Consider the following 19,755-nt stretch of genomic DNA (forward strand, 5'->3'; position numbering starts at 1 on the left):
AACACACAAAGGAACGGTAGAGCTGCAGTTGTTTTTATTTATTTATTTATTTAAGAAAAAAATTACCGATTTCAGTGCTTGACCGGCCTGAGTTTCCTAATCATTTTTAAATAATCATAAAGTAACAGGAGACAAAACGTTTTTGTATTCCACGTTGATCATAAACATTTGAATTTGGTTGTAAAATGTAAGCGTGATTTTTTTTTTTACTTTTTATCAAGAAAAAAAACAGATCTCACGTTCAATATTTTTGATACTATCTGTTTTTATGCAGTATGCCCTCTCCAATATGGCGGCGCCGTAGACGTTTCGCCGCAACTGACCGAAGCGCTCACGAGGCGTCTGTACGGTTTGCTAGGTACAGATAGGAGGAGCAAGCCGTAGAAGTCAATCGGACGTCGCATTTGTTTACATCTGGAGGATGTGGCAGAACAGAGACAGTATGGCTCAAACTTTTAGTCTATGACTTACCGTCACATGTAACATCAAATAACAAGAATCATGGGCGCTTTAGCGTGTCTGTCTGTGCTGTACTGGCTGTTGTTTAGCCCAGTGGTGTCCGGTGAACAGGTGGCATTTGTAGAGGTGTTTCTGAAAGACCATCAGGATGTTTTACAGGGCGAGGTGGTCCAGGAGAGTGTGGAAAACGAGAACCATGACAAAAAGAAACATGAACTCAAAGGGGACCTTGTTTTGGTAAGTGATCGGCGCATGCATTCATATGCATACTATTGCATTAGTTACATTTCCTGCATTAAATGTATCTACCTTGTGCTGACTTTAAAATGCCATAGATGTGGTTGTCAAACTGCATGATTAGTGTATTAGTATTTTATAAAATTGCAAATGATGTCTCTCTCCAGATAAAAGACAAAGCTCTTGAAACTACTAATGAAAACAGCAATGAAAATGATCAGAACCCCTGGATAGGAGTGGTACCCGTCCAAATGGAGGAGGGCACAGTCTCTAGTAACAGCAACCAGGAGTCATTTGCTGCCTCTGTGGTTAATAAGGTATTTAAAAGAGACACTGTGTCAACTAAAACGTAATGAGTATTTACTGAAATACTCTTTTCTCTTTAGATGAAGCGAGCTCTTGTTTTGGGTGCATCTGCTTTGATCATACTGGCCCTAAACCAGAATACTGTCAGAGAGGTAAATGCATAGCTATTGTGTCCTATGAATATTTAGTTGGTGTGATAAAGATAATTTATTAATTTAAATGCACGAACGCTGAAATATTGCACTCTTTCTTTATAGATGGATCTCTCTCAGGTCCTCTCTAAGCCAATCATTGTTATTCAGACATCAGAAAATGTCACCAAGCTTATCGGAGCACTCCTCAGGTAAGCTACTTTTAATACTTTTCCATCTCAGTCTATTTGTAGACATCTTCATTTCATTTGAATCGAAAATCTGTTGCATAAACAAACCACCTACACCTTTACTTTTTGCATTAACTTTTTACATCCCTACTTAATTACATGTAATTTTTTGCCTTTATCAAATTAGGGGCCTTCATGCAACAGCAAAAATCACCTATAAGACTTTTCTACAGGATAGCCTGGTAAGATTTTCTACATGCCATACGCTTTTGCAATACCAACAACTTAACGCCATGCTTGTTGTGGTTCATTAGTGTAAAAGTGTGATATTTCTCCATGCAATGTCTCAGGGGGCCACCCTGACCCTTTGGTCGAGCTGTGGGCGCTCGAGAGGTGGGCTGTACGGCGAGTGGCAGGGGGTCATATGCACCGGAGAGACCAACTCTCAAGTTCAAGTATGTATGTTATGAAGACATCTCATATAATGATTTCCCGGACAGGTTTTAGATTAATCCAGGTCTAGGCCGTAGTTATATTAGAACATTTAAGTTGTTTTAAACAAACCTTACAAAAAACAATACTGGTGTGTGCTTCTTGAGACAAAAAATGGCACTGATGTATGTTAAGGAGATACGTCATTACAAAAATAATTTTTTAGCTCAAACATGCATTTTAGTCTGGGACTAGGGCAAGCCTTAGGGCTGTCACGGTTATGAAATTTTGCGGACGGTTAATTGTCTAATAAATTGTGGCGATTATGACAATTAATTGCTTTGACGTTTAATACTCATACTTTTTTTTGCTTGTTTATGAAATAATTTTCACACATTGTTGTGATTATTTAAATTAAATATTTTTCAAGGTTTACCTGGCAGTAAATATTAATGCACATAACACATATTTAAAAGTAATCTGATACGGTCTCGTTTATACAGCCGCTGCAGCTCCCCTTGTGTTTTTTAGAGAGATGTGCAATCATTGCGGTGATCTGAAATCATCGCAATGAGGTCAAACAATTGCGATGAGACGATTATTTAATCTTTGTGACAGCCCTAGTAAGCCCTGTCCAGGCTCTGTGGCTCAGTGATATAGCAGTGTGTTTCATCCCAGGGAACATGCATACTGATAAAACTTTAGCACGTGACGTTAGTGACTTAAAGTGATCATAAATTGAGAATTGAAATTTTTCTCGATCTTTTGACATTTAATGTGGCGTACAAACCAAACCCGAATTCGACAATTTGCGCGAATAGTTTACGTTTAAATCCAAAGAAGCAAGTATACGCGAACCCGCGCGGGGCAATGCGAATGATGCTAATTGGGCGACACAATTGCTGCGAAAACACAAGCTATTTGCCTCAAACGAATCTTGGCGCAAGTTGACAATATTCAACTCGAGCAAAAAATTCGCATGACACAAAGTTTAATCTAGTGTAATCTAGAGCGAGAAACGCGATGCTTCGCGTTTGGTTTGTACGCAGCAAAAGATGTTATATATTCTGTAAGTTTCAAAACTCAACACTTCCTTGTTATTTAAAAAATATATATATTTAAACCAAGGTCAGAATATGACTCGATTTGAATAGTCACAGTAGGGTAGCATACAGAACAAAGTGTTCACGGTAGCGGCTGGCATATGGTTTTTATTGTTTCCAATGTAAGCCTGATGCTTTTCAAAAAAGCCAACAGCTGGCGTTGTTTTTTGCTCGGGGCGCCGGCACTTTGCGTTTTTTCCAAGCTCAGCACTGAGGTGGGGCAGGACAAATATTACAACAACCAACCGGCACATCGCTCAACGACTGATAAACAAAGCAGAAGTATCATAGCAACCAAAGCGCTCAGCTGACAAAATGCTGTCAGTCGCCATCCGCCTGGAGTTTTCAACCGCATTTTAAAGCTTTGGTGTGCACACCCCCTAATCTACTATCCACACCTTTTTCAGTAATTAAAACGCATGCAATTCCACACATGTACAGATGGGGCGCTAAAATATTTTACATACACAACATTGTGTTACCTAATAATAGCAGTGAGTGGTTACTTTCAAGTTTTCCATGCGGCACAACCACAAAAACAGGGTACAAAAAGCATATTACTTACTAATTATGATGTTTTTTTTGTTTTTTTGAAGGGGGAGGGGGTGGGGGTAAAACCTTTCTAAAGCTATAAGTACAAAATAATAAAATAAGCCAGTTCATGACCCCTTTAATAATATGGTTTTCTGTCTAATAAAACTTTAACCAGGCACAGGAAAATATTTTTTACCTTTCTACCTACTTTTTGTCCATCTGTTTATTTTGTGTCCAGAAATATCTCCAGCAGCTGTGGAACACTGTTGTTCTGGTGGCCCTGGTCCTCTCCACCGGTGTCATAGTTCAAGCACGCTGGCAGTTTCAGGACAACCAGTTTAATGACGATTCAGAGGTGAACACTATGGCCTGTGTTTCATACAGGAGGTTCCTTGTTTTTAAAGAGCACCTGAAATATAAAATCAAATGTGCAATAACGTTTATGCTTCAAAGCAAACTCTTTATCTTACAGTCACACCTCAAGCAGGACATTTTAAAGAGATTATCCGCGCTGAAGACCAGAATATACCGGCAACCTAAATTAAGGCGTGACCTCACACAAACTCAACCAGTGGAGACGGACAATTGTGCAGTTTGTCTCGAGCAATACAACAACAACCAGGTGACCTATCTGTAACATATCCTTATAAATCATCTCTGTATATTTATTATTGTTTCTTAAAGGAAAGCACCACCGTTTTTCAATATTTTACTATGTTCTTACCTCAACTTAGCTGAATTAATACATATCTTTACCTATAGTTCTCATTTTTTATCAGCTTAAAAAAATTGCCATGTTTAATTTTGTGCCACTATACTTGTAACTACTGATATAACAGTCTTTAAATAGGGAAAATATGGAAGTGTTTGGTGGCTTCTAAATTCATCACTGTTTGGATCCTATGGAATAAATGGGGCTAGGCTAAATGCTAACACATTCACGACGCGCTGTACAAAGATTAAGTGCACGCATTGAAAAAAGATAGGTTTGTATTAATTCAGCTAAGTTGAGGTAAGAACATAGTAAAATATTGAAAAATGGTGGTGTTTTCCTTTAAGTGATTTGATTAAAATCATACGTGTGCTGATCTTTGTGGGTGTTTTTAGTGTTTGAGGGTGTTACCGTGTCTCCACGAGTTTCACAGAGATTGCGTGGATCCATGGCTTATCCTGCAGCAGACCTGTCCTCTCTGCAAACGCAGTGTGCTTGGTGAGAAAAACACATCTGACACTTATCAACATTATAAAATAATTGTTTTTTAACGTGCAAATGTCTTTATTTTTTATTCAGGTAATTGTTATTAACTGGACCAGGATGAATTTTGGAATATTCTGGTTTGGTGAAATCAGACTCTCTTTTTCTTAAGTGGTTCAGATTTTCATTGCAACTAAACTCCTCCTGTGTAGTGTATGGTCAGGATGCATCAATGGCAACGATCTTTGACCAAAGACTATGAACCTTGACTTCTTACATCACCCCAAGAGACAGGACTTGTTTCTGATTTTGATCACAGCACTTAAGAAGTTGGGATTTGAAGGCAGGGTTTGTACCAGTACTGATAATACTTCATTAGAAATCAAATTAATCAAGAATTATGCATAATCTAAAACTTTTGTTTGAAAAAGCTTAAAGAAAATGTAAACCATCATGACCACTTCCCACTCGTTTCCACTTAGGAAATGGCAATCCTTGGGCACAAGATCTTTTGAGACTTAAGGGAGTCGCACACCGGACACGCAGCTCAGCGCCGCGTCGAGTCGCATCTAGGACAACTCGGAGGTATCGTACACCGGAAGTGCACATTAAATAGCGCAAGCTTAGTCAGATAGCGACTACTTCAAAATGCAAAATATACGTTAATGATGTCATTTAATGTTAAACTATGTCAGTGGCGCGACAGGGCTTTGAGCAACTTCCTGAGTCAAAGCTGGGCGCCTTACCTGTCGGCGCCGGTGTGCGTATCCTGGTGCGGGGCTGAGCCACGCGTCCGGTGTGCGTCCCCCTTTAAATTCTCTGGCAAACCTTGCAAATGAAAACTCCATATTTGTAAGCAGGTAATGTAGTCAGGTATGTCATTATTCTGCCTTCAAGTTAGTACAGATGCTTGTTGGTTTTGAGAGAGGCCAAGCACCGACTCTAAAACTAACCCATTTGGTGGAAAACAGTTGTATGAATCAGTTCCTTTAGTCTAATTCTGTATTTTTTAAAGGTGCAGTGTGTACATTTTTTAAGATCTATTGACAGAAATCCAATATAATATACATAACTATATTGTCAATGGTGTATAAAACCTTACATAATGACTTGTAATGTTTTTATTACCTTAGTATGAGCCGTTTTTATCCACATACACCGTGGGTCCCCTTATAAGGAAAGTCGCCATTTTGCACCGCCATGTTTCTACAAGCCCTAAACAGACAAACTACTCTACAGAGTGCGTTTTGTCACTATATGTTGTCAAAGACGACAACATTTTTGTCCTGTCGTAGCTTCTCTATGTGCTTCGAAAAAGAGGGGTGAGTGATGGACTGAGCCAGCTCACCACTAGTTGCCGCTAAAATGTACAGACTGCACATAACTGCAGAGATGCCCATGTTGTTTTGCTGCAAAGACAGATTTTCACCATGTTAAAGGTATTGCGGAGGATTTGCTTTTTCCAGGTGGATCATCAAGACTATTGGTCCTCCTAGTTGTCAATCAGGAGTGTTGCGCAATTGCATTTTTTTAAAAAGTGTAGAAGGCAGTTCTTTCTAAAATTTGAGAAAATCCTCCGCTACACCTTTAAGTGTGATTTTCAAGGGGGATAGTGTGGGTGTTTCTCTAACCCGAGGATGCGTCCTAGGAAGGCTGCATATTTCGGCTGCCACGTCATCATCACGCATCGTCGAAAGACATCATAGTTCGAATCCTTGGCCCTGTTCCAAATGGCGCACTTCATGTGGACTTTCGGTCTCGTGGCCTTAAATTGCGCGTGCTCGCTTAGTCCACGAGTCCGTAGGGTGTCCCATCTGTCATTTTTACGCTTTGAAGTGTGCTCATCAGCGCCTCCTTTGCCCCCTTGATGCGGTCTTCAGCGAAGCCCGCACTGCAGCAGGCTTCGCGCACTTTACCAACCCAGAAGTCCTTGCGAAAGAGCAATCAGACCAATCAGACGACGGAAGGGAGGAGCTCACACTGACGGGCAACTTCTCTACCTATTTCCGGTGTGACGCTCGAGTCTGTCCCAAAATACAACTCCGTTGCACCCACGTGGACTCGCATTAAGGGTCCCTAAAGTCTGGACTACGTGATGTCATCAAAGTGTGGACTCTGAGGAGGACCACAAGTCCGGAGTGTGCCATTTGGGACAGGACCTTTCTTGCCCTCAAATCACCCACAATCCTTTGCACACACTGACATGGACACTTATTAGACCAAATCATTCTAGCGTTTAAAGGGACAATGTGTAATTTTTTTTTATATATATATTTTATTAGTCTTTATTCATAAATATGTCCTCATTGGTGTCAAATGACCTTTGCCAATGATCTGACTTTTCTTTGTAAGCTTAGAATTTCTTCCCTTTATTTACATTGAAAGGGTAAGTCCAAGGAGGAATTTACATATTTCCTGTTTATTCCAAACCACATCTCGGCTATCAAGCTTTTATCATAACACATAGGATTTATTGGGTCCATGTTATCTCAGGAGTGGTCAAACGGGTACAAAATTATTCAGTCGAAAAACTCATTACACACAGAGAAATAACAACAGAAAAGTCTTAAGAATAATATTTATTCAGTTTGTTTCTAATTTTAGCATTTATAAATATGCTTTATTACAAAATGCTCTTAATTTATCTTAACAAGTAGAAATATGTTGCTCTACATGGCAAGAGACATCGCCTGAAGTTCAGACTATATGAGAAAATGTAATCACTCGCTTCTGGAGTGACAAGTGTTCATAGCCTTTGGCACGATATAATCTGCTAAAATCATACTTCAGCTGGTTTGTACCTCAAATTTGGAGAGACTGCTTTTAGGTCACGTCTTAATTGATTTCTGAACCTTTAGAGAACTACACCTGGTTCAGATATAGGTCTTACTAGCAATGTTTAGTTTTATATTTGCTTCAATAGTGTAACACTTTCTGCAACCTTTCTTGTTAAACCTGACATTCTCAAACCTGACGTTGTTTTATTTATTGATTTTATTTAACAGTGCAATAACTCTGTACTACTTTGTTCAATAAACTTGTCTTACAGTGCAAAGATGAGACCTGTAAGCACTTTGGTTTCTTATGTTGACTATCATTCAGCAAATGGATTTTACTTTTTTTTTTAAATATACAATTATGTTGTTCCCTCATTAACACACCAGCCTGCTACTTATTATGTCAAAAAAAGAAAACCAATCTATTTCATTCTGGGAAACATAAAAAAATGGGCATTTTAAGTTACCACAGTGTCATCCTGATGCTCCAATGATATTATACGAATAAATATATAATCGTCATTAGATGTTATCCATCTCTCAGACACATCAATCTCCTTCAGTTCACCGAGACCAGTGTGTGATCATTAACTCAAGAAGGGATCATGCCTTTGTTCCTCTTCCTGTCAGCCATCGCTCTGCGATTGTGATTGGCTCCTCGAGTCTTGTTCATCTCTTTTCTTCGTCGGTCCACAACGGTCTCCTGGGACTGGCCCTGCCCCTTTGGACCTCCTACCACGTGACTCTGTGGAGGCGGCCTGTACCTATCAAGAAAAACAAAAATGGAATTATGAAAGTGTGACCCTTATTTTTTTGATGCGTGACTCCAGTTAAGACACTATTCTCAGTTTAGATGAATAGTTTTATGATGGAGATGTATGTGCCTGTACCCTTTCCTGCTCTGCATGGCTGCTCTTCTGGCCTCTGCTCGCTCTCTGAGCACTGCTGGGTCTTGAACAAAGTGATCCCTCTTCACAGATTCATCCTGAGCAAAACAACACGGACAGAAAGAAAACGGGTAAATTGATGAGATCAATTTTGACAAGTCAAGTCCTATGTCTTACACACTAATGCATTGGGCAGTTGTTTTTATCAAGGGTTACAAGATGTATCGAAATTACCAAAATATTGCAAATATGCGCATTACAATGGTTTGCAATATTTGAATGATTTTAATATTTCAAAAAGTTGCGTACAATCGAAGATTTAGGTTGATGCAGATAGCACAGAGACTGGTGAGACAGTGATGCTTTCTTTTCCCCAAAAAGAATGAAACGTGGGTTTACATTATTTTAAATAAAAAAGCCCCCAAAAAACTATTTAATTTGATTTTACAAACTTAAAGAACACTACACTTTTTTTGAAAATATGCTCATTTTCCAGCTCCCCTAAAGTTAAACATTAGATTTTTTCTGTTTTGGAATCCATTCAGTTGATCTCTGGGTCTGGCGGTACCACTTTTAGCATAGCTTAGCATAATCCATTGAATCTGATTAGACCATTAGCATCGCGCTAAAAAATAACCAAAGAGTTTCAATATTTTTCCTATTTAAAACTTGACTTTTCTGTAGTTATATTGTGTACTAAGACTGACGGAAAAATAAAATGTGATGTTCTAGGCCGATATGGCAAGGAACTATACTCTCATTCTGGCGTAATAATCAGTGACTTTGCTGCGTAACATGGCTGCAAAACGCGCAATGATATAACACAGTGCCCGAAAATAGTCCCATGCTATTGAACGTTACTAAGGGGAATATTTTCGGCTGCTGCAGCAATGTTATAACAGCAAAGTCCTCGATTATTACGCCGGAATGAGAGTATAGTTCCTAGCCATATCTGTCTAGAAAATCGCAACTTTTAATTTTCCGTCGGTCTTAGTACACGATGTAACTACAGAAGAGTCAAGTTTTAAATAGGAAAAATATCGAAACTCTTTGGTTATTTTTAGCACAATGCTAATGGTCTAATTAGATTCAATGGATTATGCTAAGCTATGCCAAATGTCGTACCGCCAGACCCAGAGATCAGCTGAATGGATTCCGAAACGGTAAAAGTCAAGTGTTTAACTCCAGGGGAGCTGGAAAATTTTTATATTATTTAAGTTTCGCTTTAAATCATTATCTTATTATATATAGCATGTTTAGCAACTTATCACAAATCACATTTTCTACAATATCATGCAGTCCTACTTTTATCCAAAAGCAACTCTTTTTTATCATGTGTGCTCCCTGGAAATCAAACTTTGCAATACTAATGCAATGATTTCCAGTTAAGGCTCAAGAAAGCTACACGTGAGGGTCCGCAATGGTTTCAAATAAAAAATTTCATTGTGCATCATTTATACCTTGTCTTCTTCATCCTCTTCAAACTCCTCCACCTCCTGAACCTGTTTGCCCATTCTGAGCACTTGTGGAGTAGTGAAAGGCCTACAGGGTTAACAGATCAAAGTTCATTCATATATATACACACACATATACACTTATATTTTATATTTTAAAAGAAAACACCACCGTTTTTCAATATGCGTGCACTTTTAATCTTTGTACAGCGCTTCTTGAATGTGTTAGCATTTAACCTAGCCCCATTCATTCATTCCAAACAAAAGTTTTATTTTGTGCCACCATACTTACTCGTGTAACTTCTCATGTAACAGTCTTTAAATAAGGAAAAGATGGAAGTGTTTGGTGGCTTCTAAATTCATCCCTGTTTGGATCCTAAGGAATTAATGGGGCTAGGCTAAATGCTAACACATTCATGAGGCACTGTACAAAGATTAAGTGCACGCATTGAAAAAATATAGGTATGTATTAATTTGTCTAAGTTCAGGTAAGAACATAGTAAAATATTGAAAAGCAGTGGTGTTTTCCTTTAAATATAAATATAAGATGCAGACATTTATACACTGTTGTGCACATTCCAAACATCTCATACCTGCGGTTCAACAGTTCATCCTCTTCATCCAGATCATTGGCTCCTATCTGGTTGATATCATACGTGTCATCATATTCATCCTCATAATCTTCCAAGGCGAAAGCATTATCACGGTCTCCGGAGGGGTCACTGGTGACGGGAATCTCATCCACCACTGTCTGGTAGGCTTGATATCTCGCTCTCTGCTCTTCTATGTGCTGTTTGTCATCTAGCATGGCACGCACACTCTCTCCCTGTCTGTAATGGGCATAGGCTTTCATTATTTGCTAACACAAACCATCTTGACCTACATATTTCATAAACCCACCTCCATATGAAGCCCCAGTAGTTTAAAGTGTGTTACATACATACCAGATTTTGCATAAACATTCATCACATAGAACTGAAACTGCAGACTTATTTAGTCCATTTTCTTAAAAAATATAAATTTACTCACCACCATGTCATCCAAAATGTTGATGTCTTTCTTTGTTTTTTGAGGAAAACATTCCAGGATTTTTCTCATTGTAATGGAACCCAACACTGAACAGTTTTAATGCAGTTTAAAATTGCAGTTTCAAGGGACTCTGAGCGATCCCGGGCGAGGCATGGGGGTCTTCTCTAGCGAAACAATTGTCATTTTGGCAAAAAAAGCACTTTTAAACGACGACAACTCATCGATCCTGTTATGCGCCAGCGCTACCTCACATAATACGTCATCAGGTCAAGAGGTCACGGATGACGTATGCGAAACTACGCCCCAGTGTTTATAAGTGTGGAGAAAGAGGACCGTTCCGATGTTGTTTTATGTGGAATGATAGTAATTAATGTCTTTGTGTCAGTTTATTGTTTTAAATGGTCCGCAAATGTGCATTTCATATATGTAACACGTGACCTTTCGATGTCATTATGCAATTACGTGAGGTCGCACTGGCTCGTCACACAGCCAGAGTAAGAAGAAAAGTTATGGTTCAAAAGTGCATATTTTTTATTTTTCCTGCCGAAAATGACAATCGTTTCGCTAGACAAGACTCCCACGCCCCGCCTGAGATTGATTAGAGCCCTTTGAAACTGCAATTTTAAACTGCACCAAAACTGTTAAGTGCTAGGGTCCACCAAAACGAGAAAAATCCTGGAATGCTTTCCTCAAAAAAAAAAAACATAATTTCTTCTCAACTGAACAAAGAAAGAAATCAACATTTTGAATGACAGGGTGGTGAGTAAATAATCTAGATTTTTTTTAAGAAAATGGACTAATCCTTTAAAGGAATAGTCTACTCATTTTCAATGTTAAAATATGTTATTACCTTAACTGGGGGTTGTTGATGCATCCCTCTATCGTCTGTGTGCGTGCGCGTGGGCGCTGGAGCGCGCTGCGGCGCTTCGATGGCGTTTGGCTTGGCCCCATTCATTCGGTGGTGCCATTTGGAGATGGAGTTGGAAGTGACCAAACACATCAACGTTTTTCCTATTTAAGACGAGTAGTTATACGAGCAAGTTTGGTGGTACAAAATAAAACGTAACGCTTTTCTAAGCGGATTTAAAGGAGGAGCTACATTTTATGGCGTAATAGCACTTTTGGGAGTGCTTCGACTCGGCGCAGTAACACCCTCCCTCTCCCATTATGAGAGTGAGAAGGGGAGCGTACTCCCAAAAGTGCCATTACGCCATAAAATATAGTTCCTCTTTTAAATCCGCTTAGAAAAGCGCTACGTTTTATTTTGTACCACCAAACTTGCTCGTATAGCTACTCGTCTTAAATAGGAAAAACGTTGATGTGTTTGGTCACTTCTAACTTTATCTCTAAATGGTACCATTGAATGAATGGGGCTAAGCTAAATGCTATTGAAGCGTCGCAGCGCGCTCCAGCGCTTACGTGCACGCACACAGATGATAGAGGGATGTATCAACAATTCTTAGTTAAGGTAATAACATATTTTAATATTGAAAATGAGTAGACTATTCCTTTAATGTAGTAATCTTTCTTTAAGTGGGTGGAGTTTGTATTTATTTTTAACATGGATTCACAGAACTAACCTTCGACCCCTCCATACACGACTCATGTCTACACGGTCGCGGTGGAACACATCAAACTCGTCATCATCAAACGCATTCGATCTGGAGCTCAAAACTTCAAGAGGCTCTTTCTTCTCAGGCCTACAAGACAGCATTACAAACCATTAGCCAATAATCAAGCAGACTCTGAATCGAACTATGAATCCTTCCCAAGAGTTTACCTGGCCATTGCCCTGTCCAGTTTGTCAAGTGAAGGCGACAGTTTATCTTCCAGGATGTTGTTGATGACAAGTTCAGAATTGTAGCCGTACTCTTCCAAACACGCTAGTATGAATCCCTCTCCCAAATCTGGGAGCAGCTCTCGAATATGAAACAGCAGAGACTCCAATTCTCCAGCACTAACTGTGCACACTGCCCCCTGGGAAAACAAATAGAGAATAGAAAAAGATGGGAAATGCATAAAAAAATTTGTATAAATGTTTTGCAGGTTATAAACTTACATTGTCACCCTTATGAGGAGTGATAATCATCGCTTCTGCTCCTCTCAGCTCCTCTCGGACTCTGACTTCTTCCTTTTGGGAAGCTGTCGTATCTCTGCCAGACTTGCTCTTGGCTTCTACGCTGTGATTGGCTGACGGGAATGTGGAAGGGAAGTTCCTCTTTTTCCCAACACTCTCCCAGGCAGACTGTACTCCCTGCAACAGGTAGGATGTCCTGGTGTCATCTCTAATCAAAATCAAGGAGAATAAAGGGAAACTAGATAGAGAAATTATAGTATAGCACAGAAATGGAAACATTTATGTCACTTTTTCCTGGGTATCAGTCTAGGATGAGTCAATGAATAAATGGATGGTTGAATAAAAGCTTTCCAATCTATTCTTCTTTTAAATCAGTCTGGTCTCAAGTTTCCACTAAAGATTTTTCATCTGTATTCATGAAGGATACAAATGAGGGAAGGCCTGTTGAAGGAGACTGACATCATCAGCTATAGGAAACTCTTCATCATAATCTGCTAGGAATCTGAGGAAGAAAAACATTGTTGCTGTATAAGATATACGTAACCCTCAGTGGCGGCTTGTGACTGCTCATCCGAGGGGCACTAATTCAAAATAAGTGTTCGGAGTGTCATGTGTGTGGTTCCTTTTCTCAAAATATGTGCTCTGCGCGTCCAGAGATCCCGTGTGCACCACGTGCTCCGCCAAAATAAGTGCCTGCTGCACACGCGTCAAAACCGTTTATGATAAAAGAGACGCTCACATTTACAAAATACACGCAAGACACTCCCTTAACATTAAACTTTGATTATGCATGAGATTATACGAGTATCTGGCCCACGCCAGCGTCTCTTTAGCCGCGTCTGCAGCAGGCACTTATCACGACAAAACACGTGATGCACATAGGATCTCTCTACGCACAGGACACATATTTTGAAATAAAGAACCACACACATGACGGCTACATACATGTTGTGACAAACTTCGCATTGAGCGCAATCGAAAAAAGAAGTCACCGGCCGCCACTGGTAACCCTGTCTGTGAAATCTATGCTACAGTCTCATAATGAGATTGGAGCATGAAAGTTTGATTTCAATCATTGATTTCAATCTTTGACATGATTTTACTCTGTCAATATGAAAGATATCAAGGTTATATTTTCACAGATTATGTAGGATGATTTTGCGTAGAAAACAAAAATCACAATGACTACTTAAGCTGCGTTTTCACAGACTGGATCACATATAGCTATTCACTTGGTGAGAGATCTCTGCGTAGTTGACTGGGTCACCTTTTCTCTTGAAGAAAAGCTGTGAAATTCTGTAGGAGATCTTCTACACATGAAGGCATGCTTTCAGAGCTGTGAAAATAAATAAAACCTTGTGTTAAGTGACCACACACTACAGAAATTAGATGACTAAAAAGGTGAGTGCGGCTACTAAAAGTTAAGCATATAAATGGTGTGGTTTATAATGTGAAATCACAAATAAATGTGACATTTTGTGTCCATTGCATTAAGGAGGCGTGTAAACGCACCAAAGCGTTTAAACGTAGCTGAAAACGACAGGCAGACGCCAAGTGTGGACACTTACCAACGTCTTTTCAGCTATGATTTTTCTGCAGGGTTCCCGCACCTTAGTTAACTTCAAATTCAAGGACCTTTCAAGGACTTTCCAGGTCCAATACCCTCAAATTCAAGGACTAAATGTGGGGACACATTTCAAGTAAGAGCAAGGTTACATTGTGTTACCTTTTAAGATACATTGTTACAGTCCCCTTTGAGGGAACTCACGCTGCGTCACTGCGGTGACACTTTGGGGACGCCTCCAGGGGTAAGTGCGTCTGAATGTGTATCAAATTCAACCAATGGAGGTGACAAAGACAGGGTGACGCGGGAGCAAAGAAGTATATCACTATTTTTATGATATTATCCTACACTACGCAGGGAATCGTTTGGATTTTTTTCCAGAAAACTTCTTGCATAAAATAGAATTAAGCACTTTCAATGACCTGTATCTATGTATGTATATTTTCAAAAACTTCCCAGGGCCTTGAATTTTTTTCCCAGATTCACAAACTTTCAAGGACCCATGGGAACCCTGCTTCTGTCTTGTTGTTGTGATATTTGTCCCGCCCCTCCTCCACTGTGATTGGACAGCCGAGTGACATTGACAAGCTGAGCGTTTCACCCCAAGTAAAAAAAAATCACTTCTCTTGGCATTCAGCTCCGAACGCAGAAAAACGCTGAAAACAATTGAAAGCATACACCTACCGCACGCAGAAATGCCTTGGTGTACACACCCCCTTACTGTCATGTATTGTTTATGTACTGGCATAACCCACCCTTCTCTAAAGACATCGGTAGCAGCACAGACAATTTTAAAAAAAATAAATCGATCAACCTCTATGTATTTAAATGTGTGTCTGTTTCCTCACCCCTCAAGTATGGGCTGTAAACATGTGTGCTGAAGCAGCAGGTGAGCGATCTCCACCATTTTCTTACTGGAATGAGCCACTCGTCTCCACATATCCGCCTGTAAACTGAAACATCGCACCAAGTTACACTAATGTCTGCGTACACATTCCTGAAAAAGTATCACGATTTGTTAGCACATCGTGGGTTGTACCAAGTGTAATATAAACCACATTTCAACCTTTCATTGAAATTTCTCTTTTTCACTGCTTTCTCCAGTTCTGGAACCGCCATCTCGTAGAATGACGATAATCTTGATTAACAAAAGAAAATCACAGTGTCTCTCAATATATCAGCAAGATAAATCATGTACCTTATTGCCCTTAAAGGGACACTCCACTTTAAAAAAAAATCCTAATTTTTCAGCTCCCCTAGAGTTAAATAATTGTTTTACCTTTTGGAATCCATTTAGCTTATCTCCGGGTCTGGCGGTACCACTTTTAGCATAATCAATTGAATCATTAGACCATTTAGCATCGCGCTCAAAAATAACCAAAAAGTGTTTCAATATTTTCCCATTTAAAACTTGACTCTTCTGTAGTTACATCGTGTACGAAGACCGACGGATATGGCTAGGACCTATACTCTCATTTTGGCGTAATAATCAAGTACTTTGCTGCCGTAACATGGCCGCAGGAGGCGCAATGATATTACGCAGTGCCCGAAAATAGTCCCCTGCTATTGAAAGTTACCAAGGGGACTATTTTCAGGCGGTGCGTAATATCATTGCGCCTCCTGCAGCCATGTTACGACAGCAAAATCATTGATTATTTCGCCGCAATAAGAGTATAGTTCCAAGCCATATCGCAACTTTTAATTTTCCGTCGGTCTTAGTACACAATGTATCTACAGAAGAGTCAAGTTCAAAATAGGAAAATATCGAAACCCTCTGGTCATTTTTTAGCACGATGCTAATGGTCCAATCAGATTCAACGGACTACGCCAAGCAACGCCAAAAGTGGTACCTTCAGACCCGGAGACCCGCCGAATGGATTCCAAAATGGCAAAAATCAAACGTTTAACTCCAGGGGAGCTGGAAAATGAGCATATTTTCAAAAAAAGTGGAATGTACCTTTAAGGACAGCATATGAATTACACGAGTTATGATGTGGGTGCGTAAGTGACACCTGTATAGAAAGTTGTGCTGTTTAAAGGAAGAACAAGCCTCAGGGAAAATGTCCAGGAAAGAGTGGATAGTTGTGCAGGTATCACAAATGTACAACACCAAGTCTGCAAACTCCTGGTATTTAACAAACAAATACAAAATTGTTTAAATGCACATATATGCATACAAAAACTAATAACACCATAATGCCATTATAATCACAATCATGATGATATTTCCTTGAATGAACAGTTTCTTAAAATTAAAAATTAAAATTCTGTCATCGTGTTATTTAGGTAGTATTTGATAATTGAGAATAAGTGTAAAAGCGCTTAAGGCCAATGTATAGATTGTTTTTGTACCGTACACACACGCAAAGTACAGTTAATTTGACTCGCACATGTACACAGACATTCAACCAACGCATTCGCATTGCGACACAATGTATCTTCTGTGCTACATACTACATTTTCCTGTAGGCGCATGTGCATATTCAGTACTATTCTGATGCCAAAAATTGTGTCACACACGCTGTACGCGAACCCTCGCGTAAGCGTAATAAAGGAACTATAGTTCAGCCTTTAAGACAAAGTAAAATAAGAGGTTATGCTGACCTCCTCTGGCATGGTCATGGGAGTTAGGCATCTATTTGCATTCAGTTTGAGGGGTTGACTGGCACCTGCATCATCTGACTGAATTCCACACTTCTCTAAAACCATGTCAAACACCTGGAAAGTACATTAGCACATTTTAAGTAGCTCCACAGACTTTGTAAATTGAAAGTATATAGGATCCTATGACCTACCTGAATGATGGAGGGTATGGTCTCATTCAGGTCTCCGTAATAACTTGGCTGTTGTGTAAAAATGTTCTCTAAAAAATTTAAACATTTTGGTTATTATAAAGATCAAATGAAAATATATTAAAATATACAAAAAGTCTGAAAAAAATTAAAATATTAACACATTGCATGTACCAATCATTTTGTGAAGCAGTTGGGAGTTTCCCTTCCCAAACAGGACACAAAGATCCAGAATTTTAGGAATGTCAAATAAGAAGTTGTTGTAAATAATCTCTGCAAACACAGCAGGAGTAATAAAATGTTCCTGAGGAAGAAAATAAACAATATTTTATATTCCACACCCATCCCACTTATTGCCAAATAGGTTGCCATGTAGTTGCAGTTTCAAAATTTAATAAAATGTAAGATGAAACCAACAGCACGCAATTAACTTAACAAAATATACATAATGCCAGTTAAAACTACACTTTACAGTAAAGAAAGCAAAAAAATGAAATCTTATATTTTTTATTAAAAAAAAAAGTCAACAAACAAGAATAATTAATAGTTTTTGTGCACCTTAGACTCTTTGTGCGTAGCCATTCTGAGAAAGACCATGAATACAGAGCGATGAAGGTTCCTCTGCATGTCGGCTACAGCTGGAGCGGACGAGAGACCAGACGGGTCCAAACCACGGGGAGCGTTCCTCAAATAAGAGTCCAAACACCTCTGTAATGACTCATCAAATACCACCTAATACACGAGAGAATTGGCAATGATAAGACAATATGCCTGCTATCTGGCTACATGTCACATTAAATATGCTGTACCAAGAAAGTGTCTTTCTTTGCAAAGTGTTAAAAATAAAAAATAAAAGATTTCACCTAACCCTTCATTAACAATGTATATGGATTCGGTTTACAGACCTGACACCAAAACTTGTCATGAGGTAAGGCCAGCAACCATTCCAGGTCTTCAGAGATGAACTGAGCAAGTTCCAGAAACTCTTCAACTAGTGCAGGAGTGCCATCCTCAGGTGGGGGTTTATAGGTTAGGAAACATCTCTCCTCCTTTCGGTCAGGGTGCTGATGGGAGAGATCCAAACCAATTTCAGTGACATCTTCAGTCAGATGAGAAGAAATTGACTACGGTGATGGATTAGCTCTACACTAGTAACAGTCTGCAGTCACTTACTAGTGCTGGTAGGGTTCGTTCTTTGCCCTGGGTACCAGAAGGCTCGGTTACATGCAGTTCATCTAAAGGCACTTTTGCACATGCCATTTCCACCAGTTGGACTGGACCTACCCTCCTGAACAGACACAAAAACACATATACGGTCTGATCACTGGACATGCTGTAGTTACATGAAATACATTAGGTAAATGATGACCAAAAATTCAATTAAACGTAATAAAAGCTGGTCTACATATGGATCACATGTGACCAAGTACTTTGAGTTATGATTATTATGACTGACAGATTTACTGTCAATAGACGGCCACGTTTTACAGGCTAATGTATCTACAAGCAATATAATGGTTGACAATACCAGAACAATATTCTGACATAAGAGAGACTATGAATGACTAAAGGCAGTCGTGTACACAAGCTGTAAGTTAACTAATGATAGACTGCTACAGTGTTAGCGGCCTGGCTAACTGCCCTGACAGTGAGCTCAGCAACATTTAAGAAAATCAAATGATACAAAATCACAACAGTGTTTATTGTAAACAAAACCCTCTTGTAATAACATAAAAAAAATAAAATAAAAACATAAAATAACGTTACCGATACTGAAAGACAACCACAAAGAAAAAAAACTATTCTTAAAAAGTTAGCTTTACTGCATTTAAATGACAATCGTTAGTTTGTTCATTTTTGACAATACAGCATCAAAAATGCTCTATATTTAAAAAGTAATAAAAAATATCTCACCTATTTTATACTTAATCTTTTAGCAGATGTTTACCAGCTTCAATAAAAGTCATCAGCTCCATCTGCGCGATTTTCCGGTGTGCTCGTCTTGCCGAGTTTTCAAAATAAAAGTCTTCAACGCCGCTCAAGAGATTTCAGACATCTTTAAAATAAAAATGCAGTAATATAATGTATTGTAATACCATGTTTTCTATGTACTATATTTAGTATATGTATTATATTGTACAATTTAGCTTTTTTCTTGTTCCCTTTTTCTCTGCAGTCGGTACAAAAATGCATTTTCAGTAAAGCGGCTTTGTAAATTGCAAAACTGTGCACCGCTTTATATAAATAAAAGTGAAATTTAAAAATAAAGAAACTTCAGAAGTTAAAATAAATGTCTAAAAGATGCACGCATGAAGAAGCTTTAGTCAGAAGATGTAACCATAGCAACAGCAGACAAAACGAGTAATTTTTGCGCTTTAATACAGGACATTAGATATGGCAAGTATTTTAAAGATTTTAGTGTTGTATTTAGAAAAAAAATTTAATACACGTTTGTCATAAAAAATATCTTTAAATACATAACATGTTAGCAAGTGACCAAAACTGCTAGAGGCGTCAAATGTGAAAGATAATCACAATTTATTTAATTTCGTTCACTGAAGCACACCATGCATTACGTTGTATTAAA

General features: G+C 38.9%; 2 protein-coding genes across 2 annotated transcripts; one reads left to right on the forward strand and one right to left on the reverse strand.

The window, feature by feature from the left end:
* The first annotated feature begins 349 nt into the window (after positions 1–349).
* rnf215 (ring finger protein 215) lies at positions 350–7,660 on the forward strand. Its single transcript, XM_055198603.2, has 10 exons — positions 350–696; positions 864–1,013; positions 1,083–1,154; positions 1,260–1,345; positions 1,512–1,566; positions 1,675–1,779; positions 3,632–3,748; positions 3,866–4,015; positions 4,501–4,603; positions 4,685–7,660. Exons 1-10 carry the CDS (start codon positions 502–504, stop codon positions 4,696–4,698), a joined length of 1,047 nt encoding a protein of 348 aa, XP_055054578.2. The 5' UTR covers positions 350–501; the 3' UTR covers positions 4,699–7,660.
* Positions 7,153–19,224, reverse strand: ascc2 (activating signal cointegrator 1 complex subunit 2). The gene is made up of 19 exons (XM_055198599.2): positions 19,083–19,224; positions 18,342–18,456; positions 18,074–18,232; positions 17,727–17,900; positions 17,343–17,472; positions 17,172–17,239; positions 16,981–17,094; positions 16,389–16,501; positions 15,443–15,514; positions 15,225–15,329; positions 14,080–14,148; positions 13,240–13,314; positions 12,795–13,020; positions 12,516–12,712; positions 12,316–12,435; positions 10,300–10,536; positions 9,713–9,794; positions 8,256–8,350; positions 7,153–8,129 (listed from the first exon to the last, which is right to left on the reverse strand). Exons 2-19 carry the CDS (start codon positions 18,426–18,428, stop codon positions 7,958–7,960), a joined length of 2,295 nt encoding a protein of 764 aa, XP_055054574.1. The 5' UTR covers positions 18,429–18,456; positions 19,083–19,224; the 3' UTR covers positions 7,153–7,957.
* Between the last annotated feature and the right edge of the window lie 531 nt (positions 19,225–19,755).

Source organism: Misgurnus anguillicaudatus, chromosome 22, assembly GCF_027580225.2.
Source record: "Misgurnus anguillicaudatus chromosome 22, ASM2758022v2, whole genome shotgun sequence".
Lineage (NCBI taxonomy): Eukaryota > Metazoa > Chordata > Actinopteri > Cypriniformes > Cobitidae > Misgurnus > Misgurnus anguillicaudatus.